We start from the raw sequence: 12,500 nt of genomic DNA on the forward strand, positions 1-12,500 counted from the left end.
TGACAATAAAGTCAGATAAAGTGATTTAAAGTGATTTAAAGCGCACATATGTGGGCTACATGTGTGACTTTATTTGAGTCCGTTTTTGGGTTTAAATGAGGACAGCGCCACAGCGCCCTCTGCCGCTGCTCGGAGGAACTGTCCCCGCTCCAGCTGCGTCACACTAATGTTCCAGAGTTTAGCTTTAATTTAGTTTGTTTGTGGGCTGTGTTTTATCCTCAATTTAATATAAAAGACAGAAGAAACTAAAGGGTGAAAGTGAGTACGACAGATTTTTATGATTCTCTCATTTTGACTTAATTCTGTGAAATTAAAACAATTTTAAATGTAAAAAAAGTTTCACATAAACCAAGAAGAAATTTGAGAAAAAAAGTTGAAAAATGTAACGTAAATAACAAAGTGGAGTTAAACACACCGATGACATCACACTGATGACATCACACTGATGACGTAACACTGATGACATCACACTGATGACATCACACCGATGACATCACACAGATGACGTCACACCGATGACATCACACCGATGACGTCACACCGATGACATCACACCGATTACGTCACACCGATGACATCACACCGATTACGTCACACCGATGACATCACACTGATGACGTCACACCGATGACGTCACACCGATGACGTCACACTGATGACGTCACATCGATGACGTCACACTGATGACGTCACACCGATGACATCACACAGTGCAGACTCACTTTAACTCTGCGTCATCAGTTTGTGTTTAAATTTCTGTGTTTCAAATATTCACTATTTAAAATATTTGAGGGACACATTTTGTTTGGCTCATTTTCTTTATTTGTCACAAACTTCACGCAGTGACATCATCGACTCACGCAGTGACATCATCGGCTCAGATCGCTGTGATTGGTTGGAATCACACTTCAACATTTTTTCTTCAAAAGTTTATTCCAAAATTTAAAAAAACAGGATGGTTTAAGAACCCTAAACCATGATGAGGCAACAAGAAGATGAGGAGACGAGGAGACGAGGAGACGAGGAGGCGAGGAGGCGAGGAGGCGAGGAGACGAGGAGGCGAGGAGACGAGGAGACGAGGAGATGTGTAACTAAAGTTTATATTATTTGTATTTGTAAATGAGCTCGTTGGGTTTGGGCTTCTTCTACTTTAACTTTGATCTGGACTCAGGGTCTTGGGTCCCGTCCTCGTCTGGTCTTGGTCTCGGTCTGGTCTCAGTCTGGTCTTGGTCTCAGGTCACAAATCTTGTAGATCTTCCACAGTTTTCAGTTCTGTTTGAAGTTTGGCTTTTTCATCTCGAGCCAAAAACATTTCATCTGTAAAAAAAAGCGGATCAGAACCAGGACTGAACCAGGACTACACCAGGACTAAACCAGGACTGAACCAGGACTGAACCAGGACTGAACCAGGACTAAACCAGGACTAAACCAGGACTGAACCAGGACTGAACCAGGACTAAACCAGGACTGAACCAGGACTGAACCAGGACTGAACCAGGACTGAACCAGGACTAACCAGGACTGAACCTGGACTGAACCTGGACTGAACCAGGACTGAACCAGGACTAAACCAGGACTGAACAGACCTGCTTCTCTTTGTTGATGAGTTCGGGTGTAGGGTGTAGGAGTTAAGGTGTAGGTGTTAGGGTGTAGGGTGTAGGAGTTAGGGTGTAGGGTGTAGGGTTAGGTGTAGGGTGTAGGGTGTAGGGTTAGGGTGTAGGGTGTAGGTGTTAGGGTGTAGGGTTAGGGTGTTAGTTAGGTGTAGTGTTAGGGTGTAGGTGTTAGGTGTAGGGTGTAGGAGTTAGGGTGTAGGAGTGTAGGTGTAGGGTGTGTAGGAGTTAGGGTGTAGGGTGTAGGAGTTAGGGTGTAGTGTAGTGTAGGGTGTAGGAGTTAGGGTGTAGGGTGTAGGAGTTAGGGTGTTAGGGTGGGTGTAGAGTGTAGGGTTAGGGTGTAGTTAGGGTGTAGGGTGTAGGGTGTAGGAGTTAGGGTGTAGAGTGTAGGAGTTAGGGTGTAGGGTGTAGGAGTTAGGGTGTAGGTGTTAGGGTGTAGAGTGTAGGAGTTAGGGTGTAGGGTGTAGGAGTTAGGGTGTAGAGTGTAGGAGTTAGGGTGTAGGAGTTAGGGTGTAGGAGTTAGGGTGTAGGTGTTAGGGTGTAGAGTGTAGGAGTTAGGGTGTAGGGTGTAGGAGTGTAGGGTAGGGTGTAGGGTGTAGGAGTTAGGGTGTAGGTGTTAGGGTGTAGGAGTTAGGGTGTAGGGTGTAGGAGTTAGGGTGTAGGTGTTAGGGTGTAGGAGTTAGGGTGTAGGGTGTAGGAGTTAGGGTGTAGAGTTAGGGGTGTAGGAGTTAGGGTGTAGGAGTTAGGGTGTAGGGTGTAGGAGTTAGGGTGTAGGAGTTCGGGTGTAGGAGTTAGGGTGTAGGGTGTAGGGTGTTAGGGTGTTAGGGTGTAGGAGTTAGGGTGTAGGAGTTCGGGTGTAGGAGTTAGGATGTAGGGTGTAGGAGTTTGGGTGTAGGGTGTAGGTGTTAGGGTGTAAGAGTTAGGGTGTAGGAGTTTGGGTGTAGGGTGTAGGAGTTAGGGTGTAGGGTGTAGGAGTTCGGGTGTAGGGTGTAGGTGTTAGGGTGTAGGAGTTAGGGTGTAGGACTTCGGGTGTAGGAGTTAGGGTGTAGGAGTTCGGGTGTAGGTGTTAGGGTGTAGGTTGTAGGGTGTTAGGGTTAGGGTGTAGGAGTTAGGGTGTAGGTGTAGGTGTTAGGGTGTAGGGGTGTAGGAGTTAGGGTGTAGATGTTAGGGTGTAGGGTGTAGGAGTTAGGGTGTAGGAGTTAGGGTGTAGGTGTTAGGGTGTAGGGTGTAGGAGTTAGGGTGTAGGGTGTAGGAGTTCGGGTGTAGGTGTTAGGGTGTAGGGTGTAGGGTGTAGGAGTTAGGGTGTAGGAGTTAGGGTGTAGGAGTTAGGGTGTAGGGTGTAGGAGTTCGGGTGTAGGGTGTAGGAGTTAGGGTGTAGGAGTTAGGGTGTAGACCAGTGGTGCTCAATACGTCGATGTCGATCTACCAGTCGATCTCCAAGGTCGTGTGTGTAGATCTCTGTGTCTCGTCTCGGACTCACGTTTGGACTCGGTCTTGTCTCTCACTCGAGGTTTGACACTCGACAAGTGTGATCATATTTCATTCCAGCCGCTGCTGTTGGTAATAAACTTGTAGCGGGTGCAGGAGCGTGTGGTACCTGTTGTAGTACTCGGTGGTAGAAGTGTAGTAGTAGTAGTAGTAGTAGTACTTGTAGTGGGTGCAGGAGCGTGTGGTACCTGTTGTAGTACTCGGTGGTAGAAGTGTAGTAGTAGTAGTAGTAGTAGTACTTGTAGTGGGTGCAGGAGCGTGTGGTACCTGTTGTAGTACTCGGTGGTAGAAGTGTAGTAGTAGTAGTAGTAGTAGTACTTGTAGGGTGCAGGAGCGTGTGGTACCTGTTGTAGTACTCGGTGGTAGAAGTGTAGTAGTAGTAGTAGTAGTACTTGTAGCGGGTGCAGGAGCGTGTGGGGCGTCTCAGTTCAGCCTGTGCGCTCATTTGAAACCCGCGGAGACTCTACGGCGCATCACAAACACACACGCTCCCTATGCACGGCTCGTCTGCGACAGCGTGTGCCCTCGTGTACCAGCGTGCATCACAGGGCAGGTTCAACTTCCTAAACATCCTACCTGTCCACCTGCCTCACGTCAGCACGCCGCCCCTCGCCTTTTCACGCTCTCGCTCCTTCCTGCGTACAGCCAACACAAGCCCCTCCCACAGTGCGGCTGATTACAAGAGCAAGACCAAACGTGAAGCAAAAACAAGTCTAAATTTGTGTTCCAGTGTTGGCACAAAGCAGGTCTACGGCATAGAGTGGATCTACAGAACAGACCTACTGCCACATTTGGCTGAAGTTTGTCTAACAAAAGTGACAAATGCATCTGTGTTTGTCACGATGTGCGTTTGGTTTGGTAAACGTGCAGAGGCTGGAAAATATCACTGCAAAACCAGAAAAGAATGAAACTCCAGTTTGGAACTTTAAAATACAGGTTTAAAAATCTTCCTTCACTTTTTTCACAGTTTTGTGTAAAGTGTCAGAGGAAGTTCTCTTAAAGAAGAGGTTCTCAAACTGTGGGGGAGGGTCCACAAAAGGGCCACAGAGTGTTTCAGTGCAGTTTGTTTGACTTTGTAAAAGGTCGATCATTTTGACTTGGTAGTTTTGTAAGAAGCTCACATGATGAAAAAGTGTGAACACCTCTGGTGTAGTGTGTAGGAGTTAGAGTGTAGGAGTTAGGGTGTAGTGTGTGTAGTGTAGGAGTAGGGTGTAGGGTGTGTGTAGGTGTGTAGGTTAGTGTTAGGAGTTTAGGTGTGTAGTGTGTTAGGGTGTAGTGTGTAGGAGTTAGGTGTGTGTAGTAGTTGTAGGTGTAGGTAGTAGTGTGTAGGAGTTAGGGTGTAGGAGTTAGGGTGTAGTGTGTTACTGCCGCACACAGCCCCGCCCACTTAAAATGACTAAAAGTGTCTCTATAATTTGAAGTGTTGTCGGTTGCAGATTCTCAGATTCTCAGACTCTCAGACTCTCAGATTCTCAGACTCTCAGATTCTCAGACTCTCAGATTCTCAGACTCTCAGATCAGACTCTCAGACTCTCAGACTCTCAGACTCTCAGACTCTCAGATTCTCAGACTCTCAGACTCTCAGACTCTCAGACTCTCAGATTCTCAGACTCTCAGATTCTCAGACTCTCAGACTCTCAGACTCTCAGACTCTCAGACTCTCAGACTCTCAGATTCTTAGACTCTCAGACTCTCAGACTCTCAGACTCTCAGACTCTCAGACTCTCAGACTCTCAGATTCTCAGACTCTCAGATTCTCAGACGACGTCACACGTTCTACAGGTGAATATTATTTATACAAACAGGCGCAGCTCAAATCAATATTGTTCATCTGTGGATTTTTCTTGTAATTCTGTGTCTCTTGGGTCGAGTCAATAAGAGAAATGATCAGGCTTCATATTTGGGTTTTACCTTTCCGATATTTCATGATAAAGTATAAATTGATAAATATAATGGGAAAAACTGGCTCTTGCCCCCATCTGAGAGTATGACGTCACCACATTCGAGAATCTAAAAACACCAATTTATACATATTTAATCATTTATTATAGTTCTGTGGGAGAAAGTGACGAATTAAAGCTTCAACATGCTGATGTAACTTTAATATAATAATAATAATAAACCAGGATGAAGCATAAAACTATCGTTTATAAAAGTTTTTTTTAAATTATCGATCCAACGCGTCTGAGGCAGGGCGCATGCGCGGTCACAGGTGTCAAAATGGCGGCGGGGGTTGTGTTCAGGAGCGCGTCTTCATGGAGGATTTCTGCGTCTTCATGGAGGATTTCTGCGCTCAAACTGGGACAGAAGGTTCGAGTTTCACTTCATTTCACAAACGGAGGAGGTACCGGGGGCTGCGTGATCCGTATCCGCCTTTAGTGCCTCAAATCCGAGTTAAAACTGTTAGATCTGCTGCTCATGAACTTTCCCCCAGTTCCTGCGCAGCCACAGCAGAGTTTATACTTATATTCTCTTTATACACGCGTTTATCTGATGTCTAATGTCCGGGTTTTCACTGCTGTTCGTTATTAAACTGAGCGTCTCTCGGAGCGTCTGTGACTCACACACACGTACAGTCAGTCTGTAACACACCGAAACACAAATGCACATTTATCTGTGATTTGTACATTAAATTCTCCGTTTTCCATCCCGGTCGGGCCAAGTGTGAGTCCAGGTGCTCAGGTCTGTGAAGTGAAGTACAGTGTCCCTCGTTTATCGCGGGGGTTTTGTTCTCAAAATAACGCGCCACAGGTGAAATCCACAAAGTCAACTTTATATTTTACAATTATTGTATCTGTTTTAAGTCTGTAAAACCCGTCAGCACAAACTTTTAAACTTTTCTCACACAGGACAGTTTAACCCTTTTTACGTCCTTTTTAAAACTTATCGCTGCTGTCGTCCTTTTGTTATTTTCCTTCTTCTTTATGAACCCAAGATTCATTTATTCCTTAATGGAGCCGACAGCGCAGAGTCCCGCACGGGGCCATTGTCATAACTATTTTTTTATTACAATCATATAATTATTAAACAGAAATGCACTGCAGTCATTGTGTGTTATAAATTATTTTAACTCTTAAATATAAACTCTTTGTATGAAGTTGCGGCAGCTCCACGCCTCCTCGTCCCTGCGTGACTCCGCCCCCTTGCCGCAGGCCGCCTTCTTCCCTCCAAACGACACCACGATGCTTCCCCCAGAATCCTTCAGGAACAGAGTCGCCTTCGTCACCGGAGGCGGGACCGGACTCGGCCGCGCCATGACCCACGGGCTCAGCGAGCTCGGAGCGACCTGCGTCATCGCCAGCCGGTACCCGCAGGACCCTGACCCCCGACCCCTGACCCTGACCCTGACTCTGACCCCGAGTGTGACCCCCGACCCCGAGTGTGACTCCCGACCCCTGACTCTGACCCCAGACTGTATAGAGGGCTTATCAGACTCCGTCACTTCTCTCTCATGCTCAAGTCTCCTGCAGAAACAGCCTCTGTCCTGTCTCTATCACGTCAGGTGAAACAGGACGATCTGTTGGGAGGACTTCACCTGGAGGCCTGAGGACCAACAGAGTTTGTCTCGGTGGCCGTATGTGGCCCCTGGGCCATAGTTTTTGGTGAATCTTAATTTTACTGTTTTGTAGAAAACTGGACGTTCTGCAGAAGACGGCGGACGAGATCTCGGCTCAAACGGGAAACAAGGTTTTTATAAAATAATCATTTATCATAAATAAACTACTTTAAATTAGTGTATTTTAAGAACTGTGCACTTTCAGGTGTTCAGTCCCTGCAGGTGTTGTGTCCTTTCAGCTGTTCAGTCCCTGTAGGTGTTGTGTCCTTTCAGCTGTTCTGACCCTGTAGATGTTGTCTCCTTTCAGCTGTTGTGTCCCTGCAGGTGTTGTATCCTTTCAGCTGTTCTGTCCCTGCAAGTGGTGTGTCCTTTCAGCTGCTCTGTCCCTGCAGGTGTTGTGTCCCTTCAGCTGTTCTGTCCCTGTAGATGTTGTCTCCTTTCAGCTGTTGTGTCCCTGCAGGTGTTCCCGGTGCAGTGTGATGTTCGGGATCCTCGGGCTGTGGCTCAGTGTTTGGATCAAATGGAAGAACTCACAGGACTCCCTGATGTAAGACTGAGACCGGGACCGGGACTGGGACCTCTGACCCTCCTCTGACCCTCCTCTGACCCTCCTCTGACCCCGTGTTCAGGTGGTCATTAATAATGCTGCGGGGAACTTCGTGAGTCCGTCTGAGCGTCTGAGTCCAAACGCCTGGAGGACGATCGTCGACATCGTCCTGAACGGAACCGCCCACGTGACCCTGGACCTCGGCAAGAGGCTGATCCGGGACAAGAAAGGTTCAGGCCGAGTTTAGACCGGGTTTAGACCGGGTTTAGACCGGGTTCAGGCTGGGTTTAGACCGGGTTCGGGCCAGGTTCAGACCGGGTTCGGGCCGGGTTCGGGCCGGGTTTAGACCGGGTTTAGACCGGGTTCGGGCCAGGTTCAGACCGGGTTCGGGCCGGGTTCGGGCCGGGTTCAGACCGGGTTTAGTCCTGGTTTCATGAGTGAGGTTCTGACCTGGTTCTGTGCAGGTTGTTCTTTCTTGGCGATCACGACAATTTATGCCGAGTCCGGGTCTGGGTTTGTGGTTCCTTCAGCTTCAGCCAAAGCCGGAGTCGAGGCCCTTTACAAGTGAGTACTGTTAGTAGTACTAGTAGTACTAGTCGTATTACTATCATTAAATAAACAAGTGAAAATTCTACTTTTCCATTAGAATACATGTTGTTGAAAATATGAAATATACATGTTTAATATCTAAATACTGATGTAAAAGCACAAAGTTTGATTTATTTTTAGAAATATATTTTTATATACTTGTACATTTATGTACTTGTGTACTTTAGTATATTTGTCCTAAACGCTGAGGTCCAGTGTGTTTGTGTTTGGACCTCAGGTCTTTGGCCTCAGAGTGGGGACGATACGGACTCCGCTTCAACATCATCCAACCCGGACCCATCCGCACCAAGGTATAAGTACTACAGTACAAGTACTACACCACTACAGTACTACACTACTACAGTATAACTTGTGTAAAATGTGACTGCAGTCCCTGCTTTGACCACAGGGGGCGAACTCGCGCCTGGATCCCACCGGAAAGTTTGAAGAGGAATTGATCGAGCGCATTCCAGTCGGACGCTTCGGAACGCCGCACGAGATTAAAAACCTCGCCCTGTACATGAGCAGCAGCTATGCCACCTGGATGTCAGGGGCGGTACGTACTCCATCCCGACCGACCGCGCGCTTCCGTTAAAATGCGCCGACCACAGGCAATACCACAATTATCGATATGATACTAAGTCTTTCTGATATTCGATACTGATCTAAATAAGTCGGTTTTAAACGCTTCGCTGACGTCACCCTGGAAATGTGAAGATGCATATGTGAGTATCGATTTATCAGTATGTCAAAACATCGATACTCACATCTCTGTGTCCCATGTGTCCGAGTCGTGTTCGAGTCGTGTTCGACTCGTGTTTGTCTCGTGTTTGTGTTCGTCTCGTGTTCGACTCGTGTTCGACTTGTGCTGATGTTCAACATGTGTTCTATTTGATTGATCCTCACTGTAATACTCCGTGTGTCCTGCAGGTGGTGCGCTTGGACGGAGGAGAGTACGTGTCGATAGCTGGAGAGTTCAACGACCTCCGGAAAGTAAGAACAGTCCTGGTGTATTCTCACGTTTAAACTCTAAACTCTTTTGTTTAGAGATTTAGAGTCGATGTTTTGTAGTGACATCGAGTCGAATCTGTGGAGCTGCATTAATGAAGCTCGTCTCCGTTTCATTTCGGTCGTTGCTCCTCCTTTTCCTTCACGAGTTGTTCTTGTAAAGTTTCTGTCTGATGCTGTGTGTGTGAGACGCGTGTGTGTGAGACGCGTGTGTGTGAGACGCGTGTGTGTGTGACGCGTGTGTGACTCTGCTGCTGTAAACTTTCTGAAACTGTCTAAAATGGAAAGAGACACTGGCGTCGGTTTGATGTAAACTGGGGTTAACTCTGGTCTCCTCAGAGCAGTGGGACAGTCCTGGTTTAGTCCTGGTTTAGTCTCCAGTCTAACTCTGGTCTCTGGTCTCCTCAGGTCTCGTCGGAGCTGTGGGACATGATCGAGGCCATGATTCGACAAACAAAAGGCTCCTGAGCCAATCAGAAAGCTCCATCGTGATGTCATCAGAGTGTGGGCGTGGTCTTCTGGGCATCAGGTGTAATTATGTCATGTTTTCTGTAAATCCTTCTAAAATAAAAATCTGTAAATACATTTGAAGTTTTTATTTACAAAACTGCCCAGAGGTCACACAGAGGTCACAGAGAGGTCACACAGAGGTCACACAGAGGTCACGGCGAGGGCTCCATTTTCTGGAACACATACACCAGGTAGATGCCTGCGCACAAGGACCACACGGTTAGTTAAGGGTCAGACTGGGGTCAGTCTTGGGTCAGTCTGATACTCACTGGCTGCTTCCCACTCGGAGCGGCTGAGCGTGCCCTGAAACAGAGGTCACACAGAGGTCACACAGAGGTCACACAGAGGTCACCCTAAACCTCTTTTCGTCGGTTTGGGAGAGTATTTGTGTACAGGTGTGTTGTACTGAGTCACGTGACTGTACAGAGTGTGTGTGTGTTTTGTACTGACCAGGGGCCGGTCACGTGACCCTGGAGTCACATGACTGTACTCGCCCTCAGAGCTGGTTGCCTGGTGACCGTCTGCGGCGGGAAATGGCTGAGGGTCAGAGGTCAGATTAGTTAATATGATTAAAGTATTTATATTCATGTTAAATAAGATACAGCATCATTGTCGTAGTAGTAGTAGAAATACTAATGGTAGTAGTAAAAGTACCTCGAGAGCGCCCATCTTCTGCAGAAGACCACGGTGACGCTCGTCTTTCACTTTCTCCTCGAAAAACTCACTGAACCGACGTTTCAAAATAAGACGCATCCCCAACTTCTCCAGCATCCTTCAAAATAAAAGCACATCTGTGAGGACCTCAGTGGGGTTAGAGGACCTCAGTGGGGTTAGAGGACCTCAGTGAGGTTGGAGGACCTCAGTGGGGTTAGAGGACCTCAGTGGGGTTAGAGGACCTCAGTGGGGTTAGAGGACCTCAGTGGAGGTTGGAGGACCTCAGTTGGAGGACCTCAGTGGGGTTAGAGGACCTCAGTGGGGTTAGAGGACCTCAGTGGAGTTGGAGGACCTCAGTGAGGTTGGAGGACCTCAGTGGGGTTAGAGGACCTCAGTGAGGTTGGAGGACCTCAGTGGGGTTGGAGGACCTCACCTGACCATGAGGGGGAAGTAGACCATAAACTCGGGGACGTCGACGACGCCCTCGAGGCTGAAGTGATACTCGGCTCCAAACAGAGACACGGGAAGTCCGGACTTAAACCCGGACTTAAACCGGACTCTGAAGACTTCGTTTCCAAAGGACAGATCCGGGGACAGGGACGCTCGCCTCCTACAGACACAACGCAGTATTATACTACTATACAGTACTACAGTACTGCAGTACTGCAGAGTATGATGATGTACCCTCTGAGATTTTGTCTCAGTAGTACTGTAATAGTACTGAGTAGTACTTTAGTGTAGTAGTACTGCAGTAGTACTTTAGTGCAGTAGTAGTGCAGTAGTAGTACTGTAGTAGTAGTACTGTAGTAGTAGTACTAGTACTCACATGAGCTCGTAGGCGTCCGGCGTGGTCCCGATGAAGTATCCTCCGGGCCTCAGACGTTCGCAGGCGTTTCTCAACATCGTTTCTGCTTTGACCCGAGACTCAAACGAATAATGAACCACAAACTGACAACTGCACAGGTCAAAGGTCACACAGGGGTCAGCCAGCCGCGGCCACAGGGGCTCCTGAGGTCACACACAGGTCACAGGTCACACAGGGGTCACACACAGGTCACACAGGGGTCACACACTAGTAGTAGATACTTGTAGTATCTGTAGTACTTGTGTTTGCAGTGCTTGTAGTACTTGTAGTATTAGTAGTACTTGTAGTACTTGTAGTATTTGTAGTACTTGTAGTATTTGTAGTACTTGTAGTATTTGTAGTACTTGTAGTATTTGTTGTACTTGTAGTACTTGTACTATTTGTTGTACTTGTAGTACTTGTAGTATTTGTAGTACTTGTAGTATTTGTAGTACTTGTAGTATTTGTAGTACTTGAAGTATTTGTTGTACCTGTAGTATTTGTAGTACTTGTAGTATTTGTAATATTTGTAGTATATGTAGTACTTGTAATATTTGTAGTGCTTGTAGTACTTGTAATATTTGTAGTACTTGTAGTATTTGTTGTACTTGTTGTATTTGTTGTACTTGTAGTACTTGTAGTATTTGTAGTACTTGAAGTATTTGTTGTACTTGAAGTATTTGTTGTACTTGTAGTATTTGTAGTAGTAGTATTTGTAGTATTTGTAGTATTTGTAGTATTTGTAGTACTTGTAGTATTTGTAGTAGTACTTGTAGTACTTGTAGTATTTGTAGTAGTATTTGTAGTACTTTGTAGTATTTGTAGTATTTGTAGTACTTGTAGTATTTAGTATTTGTAGTACTGTAGTATTTGTAGTACTTGTAGTACTTGTAGTATTTGTAATAGTAGTAGTAGTATTTAGTAAGTATTTGTAGTAGTAGTATTTGTAGTATTTGTGTAGTACTTGTAGTATTTGTAGTATTTGTAGTACTTGTAGTATTTGTAGTATTTGTAGTATTTGTAGTATTTGTAGTACTTGTAGTACTTGTAGTATTTGTAGTACTTGTAGTATTTGTAGTATTTGTAGTATTTGTAGTACTTGTAGTACTTGTAGTACTTGTAGTACTTGTAGTATTTGTAGTACTTTGTAGTATTTGTATTTGTAGTATTGTAGTACTTGTAGTATTTGTAGTATTTGTAGTATTTGTAGTACTTGTAGTATTTGTAGTACTTTGTAGTATTTGTAGTATTTGTAGTACTTGTAGTACTTGTAGTATTTGTAGTACTTGTACTTGTAGTATTTGTAGTACTTGTAGTATTGTAGTACTTGTATTGTAGTACTTGTAGTACTTTGTATTTGTAGTACTTAGCTTGTAGTAGTAGTATTTGTAGTATTTGTAGTACTTGTAGTACTTGTAGTACTTTGTAGTTTGTAGTACTTGTAGTATTTGTAGTACTTGTAGTATTTGTAGTATTTGTAGTAGTATTTGTAGTACTGTAGTACTTGTAGTATTTGTAGTACTTGTAGAACTTGTAGTACTTGTAGTATTTGTAGTATTTGTAGTACTTGTAGTTTGTAGTATTTGTAGTATTTGTAGTACTTGTAGTATTTGTAGTACTTGTAGTACTTGTAATACTTGTACCTTGGTGGCGTCTGCTGTGATGAACTCGGCCGTGAAAATGTCGTCGTCGTTG

General features: G+C 45.6%; 2 protein-coding genes across 2 annotated transcripts in view; one reads left to right on the top strand and one right to left on the bottom strand.

The window, feature by feature from the left end:
• Positions 1-5,267: 5,267 nt before the first annotated feature.
• Positions 5,268-9,382, top strand: decr1 (2,4-dienoyl CoA reductase 1, mitochondrial). The gene is made up of 10 exons (XM_020938218.2): positions 5,268-5,408; positions 6,197-6,402; positions 6,728-6,785; positions 7,115-7,201; positions 7,284-7,431; positions 7,666-7,765; positions 8,028-8,100; positions 8,199-8,345; positions 8,720-8,782; positions 9,206-9,382. Exons 1-10 carry the CDS (start codon positions 5,319-5,321, stop codon positions 9,263-9,265), a joined length of 1,032 nt encoding a protein of 343 aa, XP_020793877.1. The 5' UTR covers positions 5,268-5,318; the 3' UTR covers positions 9,266-9,382.
• Positions 9,379-12,500, bottom strand: part of rnmt (RNA (guanine-7-) methyltransferase) — a 10,977-nt gene continuing 7,855 nt past the window's right edge. Inside the window, exons 5-11 of the mRNA XM_055157504.1 lie at positions 12,449-12,500; positions 10,788-10,969; positions 10,395-10,571; positions 9,962-10,079; positions 9,758-9,844; positions 9,577-9,610; positions 9,379-9,506 (exon numbers count right to left, since the gene is read on the bottom strand). The exon at positions 12,449-12,500 is cut by the window's right edge and continues 64 nt beyond it. Coding sequence (XP_055013479.1) covers positions 9,460-9,506; positions 9,577-9,610; positions 9,758-9,844; positions 9,962-10,079; positions 10,395-10,571; positions 10,788-10,969; positions 12,449-12,500 — 697 coding nt within the window. The 3' untranslated portion in view covers positions 9,379-9,459. The remainder of the gene's footprint in view (positions 9,507-9,576; positions 9,611-9,757; positions 9,845-9,961; positions 10,080-10,394; positions 10,572-10,787; positions 10,970-12,448) is intronic.

Source organism: Boleophthalmus pectinirostris, unplaced genomic scaffold, assembly GCF_026225935.1.
Source record: "Boleophthalmus pectinirostris isolate CB_2022bp ecotype Guang Dong unplaced genomic scaffold, ASM2622593v1 HiC_scaffold_21, whole genome shotgun sequence".
NCBI classification, from domain to species: domain Eukaryota; kingdom Metazoa; phylum Chordata; class Actinopteri; order Gobiiformes; family Gobiidae; genus Boleophthalmus; species Boleophthalmus pectinirostris.

Excerpts from the sequence above, each read along its gene's own strand:
- decr1 (XM_020938218.2), top strand. The coding sequence starts at position 5,319 with ATGGCGGCGGGGGTTGTGTTCAGGAGCGCGTCTTCATGGAGGATTTCT. Across the intron at positions 5,409-6,196 it reads CGCTCAAACTGGGACAGAAG|TTGCGGCAGCTCCACGCCTC; the intron begins GTTCGAGTTTCA and ends CTTTGTATGAAG. Across the intron at positions 7,432-7,665 it reads GCTGATCCGGGACAAGAAAG|GTTGTTCTTTCTTGGCGATC; the intron begins GTTCAGGCCGAG and ends GGTTCTGTGCAG.